Source organism: Branchiostoma floridae, chromosome 3 (assembly GCF_000003815.2).
Source record: "Branchiostoma floridae strain S238N-H82 chromosome 3, Bfl_VNyyK, whole genome shotgun sequence".
Classification (NCBI taxonomy): domain Eukaryota; kingdom Metazoa; phylum Chordata; class Leptocardii; order Amphioxiformes; family Branchiostomatidae; genus Branchiostoma; species Branchiostoma floridae.
Window position 1 is genome coordinate 2,846,799 of NC_049981.1, and position 18,609 is coordinate 2,865,407.

The 18,609-nt window shown below is 40.7% G+C and overlaps 2 protein-coding genes across 2 annotated transcripts; both read right to left on the reverse strand.

The window, feature by feature from the left end:
* Window positions 1-601: 601 nt before the first annotated feature.
* On the reverse strand, window positions 602-6,477 carry LOC118412144. The gene is made up of 8 exons (XM_035814846.1): window positions 6,126-6,477; window positions 5,499-5,524; window positions 5,077-5,124; window positions 3,900-4,017; window positions 3,227-3,366; window positions 2,079-2,301; window positions 1,257-1,382; window positions 602-806 (listed from the first exon to the last, which is right to left on the reverse strand). Exons 1-8 carry the CDS (start codon window positions 6,208-6,210, stop codon window positions 664-666), a joined length of 909 nt encoding a protein of 302 aa, XP_035670739.1. The 5' UTR covers window positions 6,211-6,477; the 3' UTR covers window positions 602-663.
* A 4,841-nt stretch (window positions 6,478-11,318) lies between these two features.
* Window positions 11,319-18,265, reverse strand: LOC118411068 (tyrosine-protein kinase receptor Tie-1-like; the record flags this gene model as incomplete). Its single annotated transcript, XM_035813070.1, is given in 9 exon segments — window positions 11,319-11,527; window positions 12,883-13,007; window positions 13,549-13,735; window positions 14,296-14,424; window positions 14,952-15,162; window positions 16,004-16,143; window positions 16,622-16,727; window positions 17,525-17,626; window positions 18,163-18,265. Coding segments are annotated over 7 exon segments (1,095 nt in total).
* Between the last annotated feature and the right edge of the window lie 344 nt (window positions 18,266-18,609).

An 18,609-nucleotide genomic window follows, 5' to 3' on the forward strand; every position in this document is an offset into this window, starting at 1 on the left:
AAAGTGGAACAATAACTTAAAAAGATATGAAGATATAATTGACAGGTGGAAGCTCTTTATAAGCACTTTGAAAAGTTGATATTGGTGTTACGATGTGATACAGTTACATACCCAAACATATAGTACAATAAAGAAGGCAAACTATACGTATCTGTAAATGAATAAAACAACAAATTGAATATCATAAACAGTGCTGTGTTTGCGAAGTAAATCGGACGTATACTACAGTGTTAGACTAGCCCTTGAGGCGTCGCCAAAATACAACATTAAAAAAGATTGCACCCTTTCTAAATTCTGCCCAAAAGCTTTAGCAGCTGACGTGGCAAATGAAAAAATTAACAAATGTATATTGACATAATTTTTAATAAACTACAGCTGTAAATAATGTGTTTGATATAAGCATTAATTTTTCAATTCCGTTTTTCTATACAATTTGTAATCCGCAACATCTTTAGTAAAGCAACAATTACAATTTTGTTTTCATCATTGTCATTGTCATCATATTCAAATGTATACTATAAACGCAATACCAATCCTTTACAATACACTTGATTACGTCCGCTATACATAGCTACCATGTTTCTGTGAAACGTATGGGTAAGGGGTGGGGGAGCGGGGGGCTCTAACATCTAAAACAAAGATGGCGGACGTTTTGGGGCCATCCTATATGTCTTCAAACATCTGCTTGTACGTCCCTCTGTCCGTTCTTCTCTTCCAGAACCACGCTAGCCCGGCCACCACCAGCAGAAGAAGCAGAACGCTCAAGACTATGGTCGCCGCATTAGATCCAGCTACAGGGATTTTGTCTGCAGATAACAAAATGGATGGATTCAATATTAACTACAAATGCAACATTAGCAAGAAATTGCAGCATATTTCCCTCCATCTCCCTCCCTATGTCAACATCGGGGAGATGCTACCAAATCGCGTTCGTAGCAGCCCGAAATTGAGCTTTCCCAATTTGCCCCCAAGTGTATGAATCAGGTATGGATAATCCTGTCAATCATAGATCACCATTCCGAATACGCATGCGCAGGGACAGGAATTGTTTGTAATACGTCAAAGATGAAGGGTCCCTGACTTGTAAACAGTACTCATCACACGACCATTGTCTAGATTTGCATGGCAATGTTCAGACGTGTTTTGTCTCAGGGGCCTTCACCTTTGACACATTACCCACAGTTCATATCGCTGCGCATGCGCACTCGGAACGGTGAACAAGACTGTGGCCACAGCGCTGCAAAAATGTTACTTACTCTCGCAGAACTTGCCCTCCCACCCATCCGGGCACTTGCAGGCACCGTTGAATGTATGACAGGTGGCGTTGTTGGGACATGAGCAGTTGTACTCACACTCACCGCCATATTTGCCCTTGGGGCATCCTGAAAGAAACCGATAACAAAACTGTTCCACTACAAGACAAGAGATTATGGCTCTAACCACTAATTCGTTCACTCGTTCATCACTCCGACCCACTCACTCACTTTCTAATTCCTTAACTCCCATCTATTTCCAATTCACTAACTTACTCATTCACTCGCTCAGTCTTACTCACTTACAATACTCAGTCTCATTTTTTAATTCTTTAGCTCTCGTCTCTTTCCCACTCACACAATCACTCACTCACTCACTCACTCACTCAATCACTCACTCTCACTCACTCACTCTCGTCTCCTTCACTGACTCGCTTGGTGGCTCAGTCACTTATTCACTCACTCACTCACTCACTCACTCACTCACTCACTCACTCACTCACTCACTCACTCACTCAATCACTCACTCAATCACTCTCACTCACTCACTCTCGTCTCCTTCACTGACTCGCTTGGTGGCTCAGTCACTTATTCACTCACTCACTCACTCACTCACTCACTCACTCACTCACTCACTCACTCACTCACTCACTCACTCACTCACTCACTCACTCACTCACTCACTCACTCACTCGAGTCGTTTTTACAAGTCTCCCATGCGGTGCCTTTGTGTACTTGTTCTAGTCGCAAGGGCACACAAGAATAGAATTCGAATCGTGCCACACCGCGCATCTGCTTGAACATGATGGCATGTCTCTTACGTACCTATGGGGTACACAATGAGGTTAGCCCCTTGAATGCCCAGCGCAAATCCAGGAGTTTCGGACTCCACTTCGGCCTTACATGTCCAGTTCAGAACCACGGCGCCGGTCGTGTCGAAATGCGGAAACGTCATGACGATGAGGATGCGGCGGTCGGACCCCTTTCCTTCCGTGTACCACTCCTCCTTTAGCCCTGGGTACTTCTTCATATCTGCCCTTGTACTGTTCTGTATGGGAATGGTAAGAAAATAATTGCGGTTAATGCAAACATTAGAACAGGTACAAAAACAAAAGAAAAAATATCATCGCGCCCGCACCAACCGTTCAGAAGATATAACTCCGGAAAACCCCCTGCTGGGCACAAAATTCGACCTGCCGCGTCAAGTTCAAACACGACAAGGCCCAAAGTCAATCCTAGGCAACAGGCAACAGCTCCCCACCCATGCATCAAAAATCGTCGCAATGGCTCGTATAGTTCCGGACACACAGCGCCAAAAGTGCCCCCAAAACACAAAAATGCCACCTGCAATGTCAAGTTCAATCACCAGGAGGCTCAAAATCAAACCTGAGTGTCAGGCTACCACCCCCAACCCACATACCAAAAAACGTCGTGGTCGCGTTATCCGTTCTCGAGATACAGCGCCCTAAATCCCCAGCTTCCAAAAATTCCCACGCCCCTGAAAACCATACCTGCATACATGCAGGTAAAAAGGAAATGAAGAAATGAAGAAATGAATGAAAAATCTTTGTAGACAACCAACTGTTTTATTCAGTCAACGTTTCAGTAAGCGTCTGTCATCTTCCTTTCTGACTGGTTCATATTGAACTGCAGCACTAGGCGTCGCTGCTGACATATGCGGTCCCAAACGTAAAATAATTACATCGATAGCTTATGCGAAATTTGTTATTCAGTGGCTTACCAACCTAATAACGTTAACGTTATTCGTGGAAACAGATATCATTAAACAAATATTTCAGATTTTAACAGTCAATTTGTGACCCTGCAGCACAAAGAAGTCTCATTGTTTTGTTTTGTTTTGCTATCTTGATCAAGTCTTCGTCGAGGAAACCAATCGCTTATCATGGCACGTGATACCCGTGCATTGATCGAAAGTACTAGAAATAAGATCATGGCTAGGTAGTGTGTCTTACAAAAATGACGTCGACATGAGGAAGCTGCGTGCCCGTGGTCTTCTGCACCGCACAGCTCCAGGAAAACTCCGGTGTGACACCCTTCGGCCATTCCTGAGTTATGTAGGCTGATTCTACCATGATGTAAACAGTTGCCTTACCTAGGTAAAAGAACAACAAACAGTTAACACGACAGACAAGGGACAACTTAATCTACTAGTTCAGCAAAAAACTCGATACATTTTCACTTACATGTTTCAGTGTCCTACTATCTAGTCTACTGTCCGTCAGTCTATGGCAGACTTTAACGCCAGGACAACGACAATGTAGACTAGAATGCAAAAAAAAAAATGTCCTACTATGAGATGCAGCATATTCAACTTTCCTAATTGATGATGCAAATTAACTCATGATGTCCATAATTAGTATCTAATCTACTAAATTTTAGTTCAGCAAAACTGTCTCTGGTCTCGGGAAAACGCGTTCCTTGTAGGATTTTCGGTTACATAATTCAAAATATATTTCGCATAACGGAAACATTTGAACCATCTCATATTTACTACGTTTACAAAAAGCACAAAAACATTGTCGCATAATCTTACATTCTGTACCTTTAAAGTAAGGGTAAAAAAATCATATGATGTAAGATACTATCAAAATATTCCAGAGGTAACCGAAACTTTAAGACACTCACATGTGTCGTTCAGCATGACTTTGGAATACTTGAGGGTGTCGTGGTCTGGTCTTCCAGTGAAGTTTTTTCCTTCTGGGTTTAACAGAGGACTCTGGAAACCCACGACTATCGGCCATTTCTGCACAGGACAAGTTTGCTTATTAGATAAAATGATCAAGTCATAAGCCTGTATGATAACCTTCATATGTATTTCATTGACACAACGCAAGTGCAGGAACTTTTCCAAGATCTTGTACAAACCTTGATGCACAAAGTTAGAAACAACTAGTGGTCCCCGACTTTGCCAAATTGTTTATTGTTATGATCTGTACACTTTGTAACTCCAAAGATATTGAAAATGAAGTTCATTTTGTATTGGAGTGTGAGTTATATAGTGATATACGTAATTCTTTTATCAATGCCCTGAATTTTGATACACAAGCTAAACAGTTAGTAAAAGATGAGCTTTTTGTATACATAATGAAATCATCTGACAACATTGTACTGCAAAAACTCTGTGAATTCATATACACTTGTTTCAAGAAGAGAAAAGAGACATGTAAATTGTAGAATAGTATAGCATTATATATCTGACTATTTTGTAAACGATAGATGTACTTGTAGTGTAGCATAGCCTTAGTTGTTCTGTCTCTCCCACCGACACTGTAAAGATTCTTTACAGAAACGTTTTATGTAACTACTGCATTTAGCCCATATGGGCAAGGACATGCAAATAAAGATCATTGTCATTGTCATTGTCATTGCTATGATTGTATACAAATTATGTTAACCTTTTCGACTGATGTATTATGAAATGTTTCTCAGTGGGTCATTAGCATAAATCGTCACTTGATCATCACCAAAATAACACAATATGTTATTCAATCATTATGTTGCTTAAGTGGTAAAAGTCTTATGTTAACAAAAAAAAGTTATTGTAGCATTCATAAATTATGTAACAAAGACCATGATTTGCATGATTCATGTCTTACAATATTCACCTTATGTTGTTATAAATTGTCACATGTTTGAGATTACTATCATGAAATGCAGCAAAGTCTTTCATTATCAATGATGCAAATTAGCTCCTGGTGTGCATAATTAGTATCTAATCATATCACGAATCACCAACGCTAGCTACATACTAAAATCAAGACAAAAGAGTAGACATCTAACTTTATTATCAGAGCTTACTTACGTTATCATCCTGTACCCTGTTGTTCGGCATGCTACATCTAGCGTCAAACTGTATTGGAGAAAATGGGAATTTAGAATGCATTGATTATTAATTAAGACAAGATTGCTCATAACATTATCTAAAGGCGAGCAAGGCGATCTCTTTATTCAGATACTGTTTTCTGAATTCAAACCATTATTTGCATAATATAACTTGATATACGTTTTGGAGTAGATAGCTGTTGAATTTTACAGCAGCAATATTCTGATAAACACCATTGTGCATTACTCAAAATACTTGTATTACTGAGCAAAATCTTCAGCATTCATCTAATTGAAATCCAAACTAAGACTGTCTGTAATATCATGATATTAAGCAAACTTGCAGAAATGAAAGGTAAATATCAAAGAAAGTTTTATAATTGATATATATAATAGAAATACCTCTTTTGCCATTCCTCCTTCCGCTCCTGTAAATGAAATGACACAACAGACTGGGTGAGCACACATTATTATTCAACAGTATGTGAGACTTTAAGATTTTAAACGTAAAAGACATTTGTAGTCCCCTGTAATTCCAAAAGAGTTGCTAGGGGGCTTAAACCTACACCACTCCCTCATTCTCCTATGAGCTATAAAAAACAACAACCAAACATTACATCATTATGGCCATGGCATGTCCAGAACATGAGATGTCAAAAACGGAAGTTCTCCTTTGGTACCAAGGAGTGATCATGAATTTAATCATTTCTCACCTTGCCAACATATATGTACCAAATATCGAAAAATTGATCCACGACTCATCAAGTTAACATGCTGTTCTCAGACAAACACTCAAACACAATCATGCACAAACACACAGAGCTTTCCAAACATAACCTTCTTGCCGAAGGTACAGTAAACCATGTAAACATCCCTGTTTTAATTTAACGATACCCTTAGCTTAGCAATAAAACTACGAGCAACACACGTCTAAGCACAACACTCTACGTTAAACCCTACTTCCATTTCGCCGTACTACGACAACGTTTCAGGGAAGGGGAAACTAAGGGGGAAAACAATTGCACTTACCTGTTCCCTCCACTGAAAACAACACAGCGGTCAGGAGCGCCAAAATTAGTACACATGTCTTGTCTCTCATTGTTCGCCGAAACATATCTTAATCTGTTTAAAAATAGAGAAACTGACGAATTTCCAACCGCACACTGTCCCGAAGACTTGAACTGAGAGTGAGGAAATAACGTTTTGAGACGTATTTGGATGATGACAGGAGGGGGAAACCCAGTTTTTCTTAAGGAAGTGAAATGGGAACTGGGTGGGTGTTCCCCATTCTGTAAGTATAGGCCTGTCACAAGTTGACATGCAAGGCGACATTAGGCCAAAGCAAGTAGATTGTATGGATGCAGACAAAAATAATGAGTCAGGGCGAAAAAAATAGGGCTAGATTTTCAAAATAGACACCAAGTATTTGTAGCAAGAATTTAAGCGATGAAATATGCCGGGTAGCACAGCCAACAAGGCGTTCATTCCTGTATTCAAGAAGTGTACTAAATATAAATTTAGTAAAAGTGACACTGATGTGGTAGACTGGTACCACTTGTCAAGTTGGCAACTGCACTCATATGGCTTCCATACTTATGATATTGGTGGCCACGGTGTGGTAGACTCATCCAACGAGTATCACTTCTACGTGTACAGTCATGGCTTCCTTCTACAAAACAATTACAAGGCTACAACACAACACAACACAACACAACATTTGCCAAATTTGGTCTATCTGACCATCCACGAAGAAGAACTGAAATTCTTGCTTTTTTCCCTCTGAAATCAGGCAAAAAGTAACTCGTGCTGATGTTATCCATAAAATCTACTAGTTAAGGCCTTGTTAACATTTTGATGCGATCTAATGAAGTGACATGTTATGGAGCAGTGACCCATACTACAGTCACTCAGCTCAGTCTTATCACAACAAAATTCAAACAGCCTATTCAGAACCATTTGTATGAGTTTCTCTCCATATGTAGCTTTCTGACACCAGGTTAAAGGTTATTGATTGATTGCTTGAATCCGACATATTGTTATCCACAGAAAACTTCCCTTTTACCTGGAAAGTCCCATGACGTTTCGGTATGCTATTATTTCAGCATCACGATTTGACACACATAACGTCGAAAATTCCCCTACAAAATCCCCTATAAAGGTTTCAGTTTCAAACATAACGATGTTCTGTTAATTACAGAAACGTCCCATAGTGCCGTGTTTGAGGGGATGTGTTCCTTGTTGTATGGTAAACATGACCCCGTGACCTTGTTACACTTTCCTTTCAGGGGCATTTTCATTAGTTACTCGTGACAGGGGCAAACGTTGTTTAGTATACTAGTTGTCAGTGTCCGACGCAAATTGCATTCCACATTTAATATTACCCCCCCCCCCCCGCCCCTTTGTCCGACTACAGATTTCATTTGACCCCCTCTTTGTGAAATCCAAACCCATTTTTCAGTTGACTCCCATGACACTTTTCTTACAGCCCTGGGCTATTTCATTTAGTTACTCGTAACAGGGGCAAACGTTATACTAGTTGTCAGTGTCCAACGCAAATTGCGATCCACAGTTTACCTGACACCCCTTTTATAAAGTCCAACTACAGATTTTATTTTGCCCCCTCTTTGTGAAATCCTATCCTGGGGGCCATCCGGGGTCGGGCAGCTAGGACTCGCTAGCTAACTCGCTAGCTACCCGGTCCTGTGCTCCCAGGGTAGTGAAATCCCGGCCAGGTTGGGTTGCCCCATTTGTGTAAAATTAGTATCCGTTTTCCAATATGTTTTTTGAAATGTCAATTTACAGCACATATTTGATTATTTTACAGCCGGATGTCATCCATATAACGAATCTACATGGCCTACTACTTAAAACACTGGGTGTCATTGTTGATATTGACATCCGAAACCGTGCGTGGTAGTACTGTGTGTAGTCAGATTGCGTGCGACAATACATAAAGGGGAAGTCTTCCTCGTCGGAAGGTTTTCACGCATGAACTGAAACACGTCACCTGAGTCTACCAACCACGCACTGAAAAGGGGAAGAAATTTTCTATTGGTGATGTCATTGATCCACGTTTATGTCACTTCTTGCCGATCACAAAAGCTACCGACCAAACGTCATGACCATATCTAAGTTCCTCAAACACAGACGCACACAGAGACTGAGACACCCACAAGACACTCAAATGCACACAGAGGCACACTCGGACACACACGGACACACACACACAAAGACACACACACGGAAATAATACCTACACACACAGACACAAAGACACATACAGACACAATTACACACACACAGACAGACAGATAGAGAAACACACACACGAACGCTGACAAAAAACAAACTTGATAATAATCTTAAACTAGGTGCAGTGAAATTCTTTTGTCATACTGTCAAACCGGTGTGGCGTATAGGATAATAGCGAATAAAAGTGAAGGGGTGGACCATTTGACAAATGAACTGGTTAGACGATAGATTGTGGAGCATTCATTCTATGTGTGGACAAGAGCAACTCAGACTTTTTGACCTGGCGCTCCTCACGATCTGCAAATGTACCTTCGTCGTTCTTTAATAGCATAACGAATCATGTGTATAACGTCAGTAACTTCGATGGTCCTATGGCTATGCAGTAAAACCAAGGTTATTACAGGGTAATCTCAAAGTTATTTTCTTAGTGTGTCTGTGGATGTTTCTTTCTTTTTATGTCTACAGCCTTCGCAGTTAGATTTATTGGTGTGAAGTGTAGAAAATTAGATTAATATTCTATTCATATAACGATGTCACAGCTTCTCGAGTTGAGTTCTCTTTTCTTTATAGATCTGTATAGATTTTTTTAAAGATCATGAAAAGGGAAGTTGTTGGTAATAAGCCAAGCCTCGGGCAAGTGAATCATGGAAACGTAATAGGTAATTTTGGTTGCGAAACTATGACGTGATACGCTAGTTTCCACTTCAATTCTACTTCTACATTTACAGACTGATCAGTAGACTCTAAAATACAAGCATTCTATATAACTCCGAGTTTACACTAGATGAAGAATAATAATATGGCTGAAGATAAAGTAAATATTCCGCAAGTGATCGCCGAAGTCTCTGCGTCCGTCGGCCTGGTCCTGCTAGTTGTTGGCTTGGCGACACCAGGATGGACGGCTGAGGGTGGGCTACCGAGAGGTCAGTATTCTGCAAGTTATTCAGTTTTTGTTTGTATTGCATACCCGGTAACGACATTGACACAGTGTCGATTATCTTAAATATGTATATCACGTGTTTCTCACTTTATCAGTTGGGCCAGCTGCTATCCAGGCGACCCGAGGTTTCATTGTGTTCGGGACGCTGAATCTGGTGTTTGGAATTCTCTTTGCTGTTACCCAAACTGTGAAGAAACCTATCATCAGCTTCGTCACACCAGTAAAATGTGCATTGTTGATGATAGCGGGAGGTAAGAACATAGGTACACTACTAGCATATTTTTCTTATTTAACTCAAAATTCTTGCTTGACAAATTTTCTTAAGTCAAAACTTTCAAGAATGATAAAGAAAAAACAAATTAAGGTTCATTCTATGGAAATTCTTACAATAAAGAACAAGTAATTTTCTTCAAAGGGTTTTTTGAAATGAAGGTATAAATTTATTGTTGTCTTGTTTATTTTTCTTGCGATGTTTAAGACAAAATAATTTCAAGAAGGATAATCTTGCTTCAAGAAAAATGTTTTAAGAGAACAATTCGTGAACAAAATGTTTCTATGGACACAGAAATTGTATTGTTTTTGTCTACAACATACAGATTATGGTATACAGAACAACAATTATCATAGATTCTTCATTTTGGTTCTTTTACATCTTTTCCTTTGAATTTGGCATTCCATTCATAGTTATCCGTTTTCCGATATATCATTTCCAATCCACTGCACATATTCGCTCCTTTTAGCAGCTTTTTACGATTTACAGTATAGACGAAAACTTTTGGTTTGGGAATGGACGAAAATTGATGCGGACGTAGACGTCTTGTTAAAGTTCACTTGAGTGCAGTGACACATAATTTGTCCTTTTCTGTCCGAGACTTTAGCATAACTTTACTAGTAGATACAGTTGTCGAAATATAGAAACCATTTTACTTCTTGTGTGTGGGGGATGGGGAACCTTATTTACATTATTTTTTTCGTATCCCAAGGTATTCTGGGTGACGTGGGGGCCGCCATATTTACCGGGTACCAGCTGACCACCTTTCCCGGCATGCCGTTCGGCTACTCCTTCTACCTGACATGGGTACAGACCCTGTTCTCTGTGGGCGGGGGTGTCATTATGTTGTGGGAGCAACGAAGAGTCACCGAAGAAGACCTTGCTACTGTACGTGCCCTCAACGGACGCTAACAACTGATGGGGAAAACTACTTTTCCTTAATTCGTAACTGCGACAAGTGTTAATATCAATGAGCCTAGACTAACACGCATGCGTAGTAGAAAACTTGAGGAGAACCTGAAGAGAGAACCTCCATGATGCACAGAGGCTTCAGTGAATGATAGGATAAACCAACTGTAGAACCTTACCACGCCTGAGATGTCATTGCAGATGACTTGAGCAGATAGATCTAAATACAGAGACCATCGAGGCAGCGAGCTCGAGTTACAAGCTTAATTTCTTTGTAATAGCCAGTGCGTGCTGAATTGCAAACCCAAGGAAAAAAACAACTTAATAGTTAGCATAATATAGACATACCGATTAGGCGATCGTATCTAGTGAATGTAATACGAAGCAAGTTTAATGATATGAAAAAAAAAACTAGCACTACATCTAAGGATAATCACTATATGACATAATGTCTATGATAATAAAAGGAAATTTACGTAAATTCTATGATCATTTTTATAGCATTATTATAATCCCCTACATCACTAATTACCATATCCGCACATCTACATTCCAAGCCATAAAAACGTATAACAAGGACAAGTCTACCACACTACTATTACTTTCTGAACTTCTTGAATACAGTAATAAAAGTCTGTCTACTTTTTTTATGACGATACATACATAGGTTATTACGTTATGTTGACCACAAATATCCAGAAACAAACACACACACACACGCGCGCGCACACCCACAGACCACCACACACAGACACACGTACACATCCAAAACAATATCTCATTTTTTCATGGAGATAACTATGACGTGTTGCACCATGGACGTTACTAATTTTAAGTATAACGTCCTTGGTTACACGACGTATTCGTTCTCGACAGTTGCCCTGCGGACCATATCCGGGAACTCAGCAAGGGGTTTCCTCACATCCGGGTCATTTTTGGTCACCATGGCGACAGCCTTCTCTTTCGCGGTGCGCTTGTACTGCAGAAAGCCCAGACCAATCAGAGCCAGGAGAAACAGGGAGGCAAGGGCGCTGACAGCGTACAGAGCAATGGACTCACCTAATAGAAACAGCAAACAGTCACAAAAGACATCCAGTTTTCTTCAAAACTGGTAAAAACAGTGTAATCATGAAAGTTAATATGTGTTGGTAAAAGGCATAAGAAAAGATAATCAAACTTTATTTTACCAACAGTTTGAATATTTGGGATTTGTTAACGGAATGGAACCGTTTTCTGTAATTAATGAGATGTGATATCTAGGCCACATAACCATAGCAACGGGTCATTTGTGCCAGATAACCTGTGTCGCCCCAAGTCTCTGTCCAGAATCAGATTCGAAACTCCTAGATGAGGAACCAGACTTCGAGAGTGACCACTGAGCACATTTATGTCCGTTTCACTAACCATCTGGAATTGAACTAGCCAGAGAAACGTTTCAAGACTCCGATCGAGTTCAGAAGTCAAGACTATCAACAGATCGTCAACATGGTGTCAGAAGTGGGATCAGACACAGCTTATTAATATCTGGTCTTGATATGTACTACCCGCTGCTGCTGCCAAAACGTTTCAACTTCACGTTCCGGGCATACCTGCAGACCATTAGGTCCATTCTGTGAACGGAGGCATCCTAAAATTTGGGCCCTATTATCTAATGTGTTAGTTAAATAGAGTCTAAAGCTGACTGCTCATTACAGTTAAGTATAGCAACGTTCCTCCCGCACCGGCTTTCACTTTAAGTGTTTACATACGGTTTAAGATTTCGGTCGCATTACTATTTTTGCAGCGCAGATTGCGAATAACTGTGTTCTTTGGCAATATAACAATGGGCTCTGGCCCTAAGACGTGATGCCAAATGTTAACGATGTCGATGATAAGAAAACTTGGGTTTAATGACTCACCGCTCACTGGGAAGCAGCTGGCACAGCGAGGACTGAACTTTCCTGAAAATATATAATTGTATTGAATATTCATAGTAAGGTAGGTAGTTAATATGTAGTCTTTGTGAGGCCATAGTGGCAGGGTTGTCTAGATGACGGAATTGGAAGGAGGAACCCATCCCTCTCCTTCCACCACCTTTACCTCCCCAACTGAAGTCCGATATCCAGCTTTACACCTTAGTGGAATACGGATAAGTCGTGTAAAAGGCGATGGAAGGAAAGGGTTGGGATTTGTCTTCCAATACTGTACCCAAGACACAGCCACAGTGCATAACAACCCACTATCCTTTCAGCCTCAAAAAATACCTTTACTTGCCTGTTCTTTGCACGTGGTACTGTTCAAATAGTTACGAGTAGTTACTCGAGTGTAGTGCCATATTGTCATCATCTGAAGCAAATTAAAAAAATCATAATTTTCACGGATGAAAATGACATGACTCGAAATGTTAACATAGAGAAGACGTGACATGCATCTACCTTCTAAGGCCACTTTAGCAAACTGTCGGTAGATCCTTCCATCCGGGGCCCTGTATGCGCATGCGTACTCCCCAGACATATCAAGACTGGAGATCGTCACAGTAATTGTGCTGTTCACGAAGGTCCTGAAGACAAAAAAGAGCATTAATCATTGTTCTGGTGTGTTTACGTCGACGTGGAATTTTATGAGCTTGCTGTGGAGGAAAATATTTCATATTCGCCCTTGTTTGTTGTAAAATAGGAAAATATTGAAACAAATAGAGAGGGGCGAGTAGCAACAGAAAGAAACAATATCCTGACGCCGAACCCGGGCAGCCGATCACAAACCCAACGCGCAAACCACAACAGTTTGGTCAGTTTGGCAGCGCTTGAACCCCATTGTTACACTTCTCCCCCTTTTCTTTTCAAGACTCGTCCTCGAATATCCGAGTTTGATCTGACTGTATGGCAAATCTCTAGCCTGTTACTCACAGGGTCGGCGTGGGAACCAGTGAAACAACTAGAGGGGCGAGTAGCAACAGAAAGAAACAATGACTCCCGGGATTCGAAGCCGTGCCGAACCCAATTAACGCGCAAACCACAACGCCAAAAGCTCAGAGCTATACTAGCTTGGTCAGTTTGACAGCGGTTGAACCCTAATGTTATCCTATTTCATTTTAGCCTTACCTGTTGAATTTAGTGTTGAATCCTCGGAGGGTCACCATCTTGTCATCGTCTACCGTCAGCTGTCTCCCGTTCAGAGCCCAGGCGAAAGTGCTGACGGGATCGACGCTCACGGCCTCGCAGCTAAGCCGTACGGTCTGACCGGAAGTGACGTTATGGAAGGTTGGAGACATGACGACCTTCGGATCCTCTGTATCAGGAAATGACGTCATAAAAATCATCTACTGACAATAGGGACAGTAACACATAGTGGTAAACCATGACTGTAGTGTATGCAGAAGTCACCTTGGTAAATGACACCAGTCTACCACATAAGTGTCACTCTGTGCACCTTTTGAATACAGAAATAAAAGATTTGTTGGTTGTGTCACTATGTCTTGTAGTTTCAAATCTTCTTACAAAGTTTATGATGTCTATTTTGAAATCTTTTTTTTCTCTTTAAATCCATCTTGTTTCACCCTCTCTCATTACATCTGGAGTTCACAGATGATGTAATCCATGAAATGTACTTGCTGTGGCCTGGCAAGGCTTGACGTAGCACTACAAGTTATCGTGTGCTACCATTGGGTGACGTCATGCTGTCACGCCTTTATCACGTGACTTTCACGTGCTACTTATGGTGGTGGGATAGAATTCTTTTCTTCAACCGCATCATGCAAGTGGTGAGGTAAACATTGTGCTAAATTTTGTTTCTAACGTTAGACATCCCAAATCTTAAGTGTAGGCTTGAGGAAAAGAAATTCAACTTACTGATATCACAGGCCCTTCCCTTCCATCCATCCGGGCACTTGCAGGCGCCATTGAATGGATGGCAGCTGGCGCCATTTTGGCACGCACACACCTCACTGCAATTGCCTCCGTAGAAGCCAACAGGGCATCCTAAAAGAAACACGAGATAGAGAAAAGGACTGTTGTATCATTGTGCATATTACAGGAATGGGACGACTATGCATACCCTATTTTATTTTATTTTATTTTATTTTATTTTATTTTATTTTATTTTATTTTATTTTATTTTATTTTATTTTATTTTATTTTATTTTATTTTATTTTATCTTATTTTATCTTATTTTATCTTATGTTATCTTATCTTGCATTATCTTATTTTATTTTATCTATTCAGATTGCAAACAATTAATACACATGGATCACATGCATCAGACATAACATTGATAAGCTCTTTCTAAGATTTCACTTCGAATGCGCGGGAGACTGGAATTGTAGATAATATGTCAAAGCTAAGCGCCCCTGAGGCGTAAATAGTCTCATCTCGACGTCCATTGTTTCGATATCTTAACAAATACAACGGCAGGTAGAAAATATCATCAGACGAAATAGAAAAATAGTAGACAATTTTGGAACACTAGCATTACAAAATTATCAAAATAGTAGTACTACATATTTACCTAAGGTTTCAACACTGAATTCCATGCTAGCTTTCATCCCAAAATTTGGAGCCTGGAGTTCTATGGTGCATTTGTAGATCGAGGGTGTGTGTGTCATCATGTCTTTGAGGTTGAGCTCCATGAGCATGTGTCTGAGGTACTTTTTGTTCGGCTTGTCCACGAACCACCGAGGGTCGATCGCGCTGTCATCCGGGCGGTCATAGGACGCGTTCTGCAGACGATAGAAATGTGTTTACAGCTAGGTCGTTTCGCCACATTGTCATTTCACCATGTACAGTATGTTTCGATAGTAGCCGATTTGCGCAAAGTCATGACAGAAGTCGTTTCGCTACATGTCAGATGTCGTTTCGCTACATGACAGACGTCGTTTCACTACATGGTTGAAGACGTGTTTAGCTGCAATTTTGTCAAAAGTAATTTCTCTACATGGCAGAAGTCGTTTCGCTACATGGCATGCAGAAGTCGTTTCGCTACATGACAGAAGTGGTTTCGCTACATGACAGAAGACGTTTCGCTACTTGGCAGATGTCGTTTCGCTACGTGGTAGAAGTTGTTTCGTTACATTTGAATGTTACTTGAAGATAGACACGTATGTCACTCCGATGCTTCAGCCAGGGGTTCTACTTGACGTGTGCAACAACGATATTCATTTTGTAACGACGGCACTTGTGGGGAGAATCGGATAGCCTGGTTCTCTAGTACTCAGATTGGCCTACGCGAGTAATACTTGCCCTGTTGTGACATGTACATACGAATTGCGCGACAGATGTCATTCGTTGATTCACTCTTTTGATACGTAAGTAATTGTAGGAAAACATTTCTAATGGTTTTAGTCTATTCAGACTCTTCAGAGTATCAGCATTCAAATGTAGCGAAATTACTTGTATCATACAGTCAAACGACAGTTGCCAGGTAGCGAAACGGCTGTAGCGAACCGACAATGTGGCGAAACGATCGGTTACCAAGGAATGACACTATCTGAGAGTCATGATCATCACATTGACAATGTAGGTCTAAAATTCCGATGAACATGTAAATTGAAATATACAAACCCAGTATGGTGTGATGGTAGGTGTGCTCCGTCTCGGCTCCTGATCGTTGGTGCACTCTAAGTTGAAGAAAGGCGTGGTCCCTTCTGGTAGGGTGTGGTCCCAAAAGTCACCCTTGTATACTTTGTATACCTTTGCGTCGCCTAGACGTGTACGTGTGCAAAGGAAAAAGTTTCCACACTGGAATGTTGTAACCTGTCTAATTGATAATCGCTCTTCGCTCTCTGAACCAGCTTGTGACTTTATCATCTTACAATTTCTGAAGTCTATGCCAAGTGCAAGATCTTAGTCACGGAGAATTGTATCAGGGATGACCCTTTACACTGAGGAACTTATATGAAGACTATGCAGTGAAATTATGAGCATTGTTCTGAGAAATTCATGCATAGGCGATTCGACAAGAACTCCGACATTAGGAATTACACTGTTGTTGAGATCTTGAACTTTGACCTAGACCACAATACATCGGGACGGTTCAGACGTATTTGGCATTGTGGGGTAGCTTATAGATTGTTCTTCGAACCAAACACCTTATAAGGTTACTCTTCGCCACACGAGTTTGCTACAGTTTCATTAGTTGTAAACCTTGGTAAAAAGTGATAATTTGGCCCCAATACTTACAAAGATCGTTGTCCAAGACCATCACCGACCGTGACCCATTTCTGCGGTTGTCGATTAAGTTCTGATATCCAAGGAAGGAATGGAGTGTCCCCATAAATGGCCATATCTGTGATGAAAAAGCAGTGATAAAATTTCCATGTTAGCCTTCACCAAAGTCGTTGTTGTAACTATTATTCCTATTGTTATAACTATTGTTCATCGGATTTTTTTAATTAGATGAAAACAATCATTTTCTAATTACTACAGATCATTAGTAGATATCAATTTGCACAACCATGAGTTTGTAGCTTTCATCATTATGCAACGAAAAACAAAGTTTCATTACAGTGGTATGTACCATAGTGCTGTATTTTGTCATAGAAAAAAATAACATTAGGGGCAATAAAACCTGATGACGTCATCAATTTGGCCCCCAAAAAATCAGATTTAGAATTCTTTCATGCCCATCTATCAACATTCGTTACGGCTCCATTCTTTCTTAATTCATTAATAAGAAAACAGTGGAAGGTCAAAATGCCAATTTAGCCAGCCGAAATACCTTAACAATGAAAATATATCCGAAAATAATAAACCAACGTATCCGTTGCATGAAAGAAGCAGTCTGGAAAAGGAAGTCAACCCCTGAGTGATGAACCGGGACGAGGGGGGATACAAACTTAGCCACGTTTGGGACTGTGTTTTCGCCGTAAAAGCGCCACCTACAGGCGACTACATATAGCGGCGAGAAGCAGAACTCCAGTTAGAAGCTCTGAGGAAGATGCCTGAGAGACATCGAAACGTCAGCAGATGATAATTATTGGTTGTGTAAAAGAAAACTGCTTCTAATGAAAACAGTTTTGGTCATGGGAGTTTCAAGAATGTGAGTTTGATACCAGTTTCAATCGGTATTTTCCTAAAACATACCTCTGATGTGTTCCTAGTCCGAGGTGGGATGTAGCAGTTGGGATTGAAGAAAGGAGGGTAGTTTGGGTCGTCCTCCACCGAGATTCTGATTTTGATCTCTTTCTGCATAATGGAGCAAATGGTGAACATGGTAAAGGTAAAGATTATTCCCAAGTCGTAGGGGCAGTGGGTTGTTATCCACTGTGTCTAGGGCACGGTGTCAGTGGAAGGTTGGAACAATCCCTCTCCTTTTACCCTTTTTTTACCTCCCGAACCGAAGACAGGTACCCATTTTTAAAACTTGGTAGTGTGAGGAAGGTGGTGCAAAGTGCTTTTCATAATACCAAAGTCACATTGTCGACAAGCTTTGATCGCAAGCTCCGATCTAGCAAGGCCCCTTATAAGATCGATGGAGGGCCGGGCGTATTTTTCGCGATTCGAACTCCATATCATGCTAGATAGGAACTTGAGATCCAGGTGTTTGAGGATCAAAGCACGTGACTGAACTGATGTGCCCTGCCAGATATTTTTAACGTCATCAAAATGTCACAAGTATATAGCAAAAATGAGCTTTGTGATCAAAATATCGATAAAAGAACACCTATACTCTTGACTTCATATGAGAACAGATGAAGAAGTGATGTGGAAATGTGACGTACCCTTTTCTCTGCTTTCTCATTGGTCACCTTCAGGTCATAGTGGGGGTCAAGGTCATAGTTCAGGTACCGCTTCACGATGACGTCACCGGTCTCGTTCCCAATCGCAAACCGATCGTCCTAGACAGCAAAAAGTACTTTATTCAGGTCTTCTAAGTTCTGTCCTATTGATTACATATAGGAACACTTGAATTGATACTTCGGATATGACGTATACATCCAAGAAAACTTGACCTTAAAACTTGACCTAGATGTTCAATCTTAGACCCAATGTCCCATTTTCCTGGCAGGACTATTGGATCCTTTTGGCGATAAAGTATTGCGGCAACTTTTCGCCAACTGACGTGCGACACAAAATACGTGACCTCTACAACAAAATGGCGCGCCCGGAATACCAAATTCTTATTTTCGGCCCCGAATCATAAACTATATTGGACACGATGTCCAGAA

Coding starts and splice junctions, on each gene's coding strand:
- LOC118412144 (XM_035814846.1), bottom strand. CDS start 6,210: ATGTTTCGGCGAACAATGAGAGACAAGACATGTGTACTAATTTTGGCG. Junction 5,525..6,125: donor GTTTTCAGTGGAGGGAACAG/GTAAGTGCAATT, acceptor TTTCATTTACAG/GAGCGGAAGGAGGAATGGCA. Junction 3,367..3,899: donor AGTCATGCTGAACGACACAT/GTGAGTGTCTTA, acceptor TCTTTTACCTAG/GTAAGGCAACTGTTTACATC.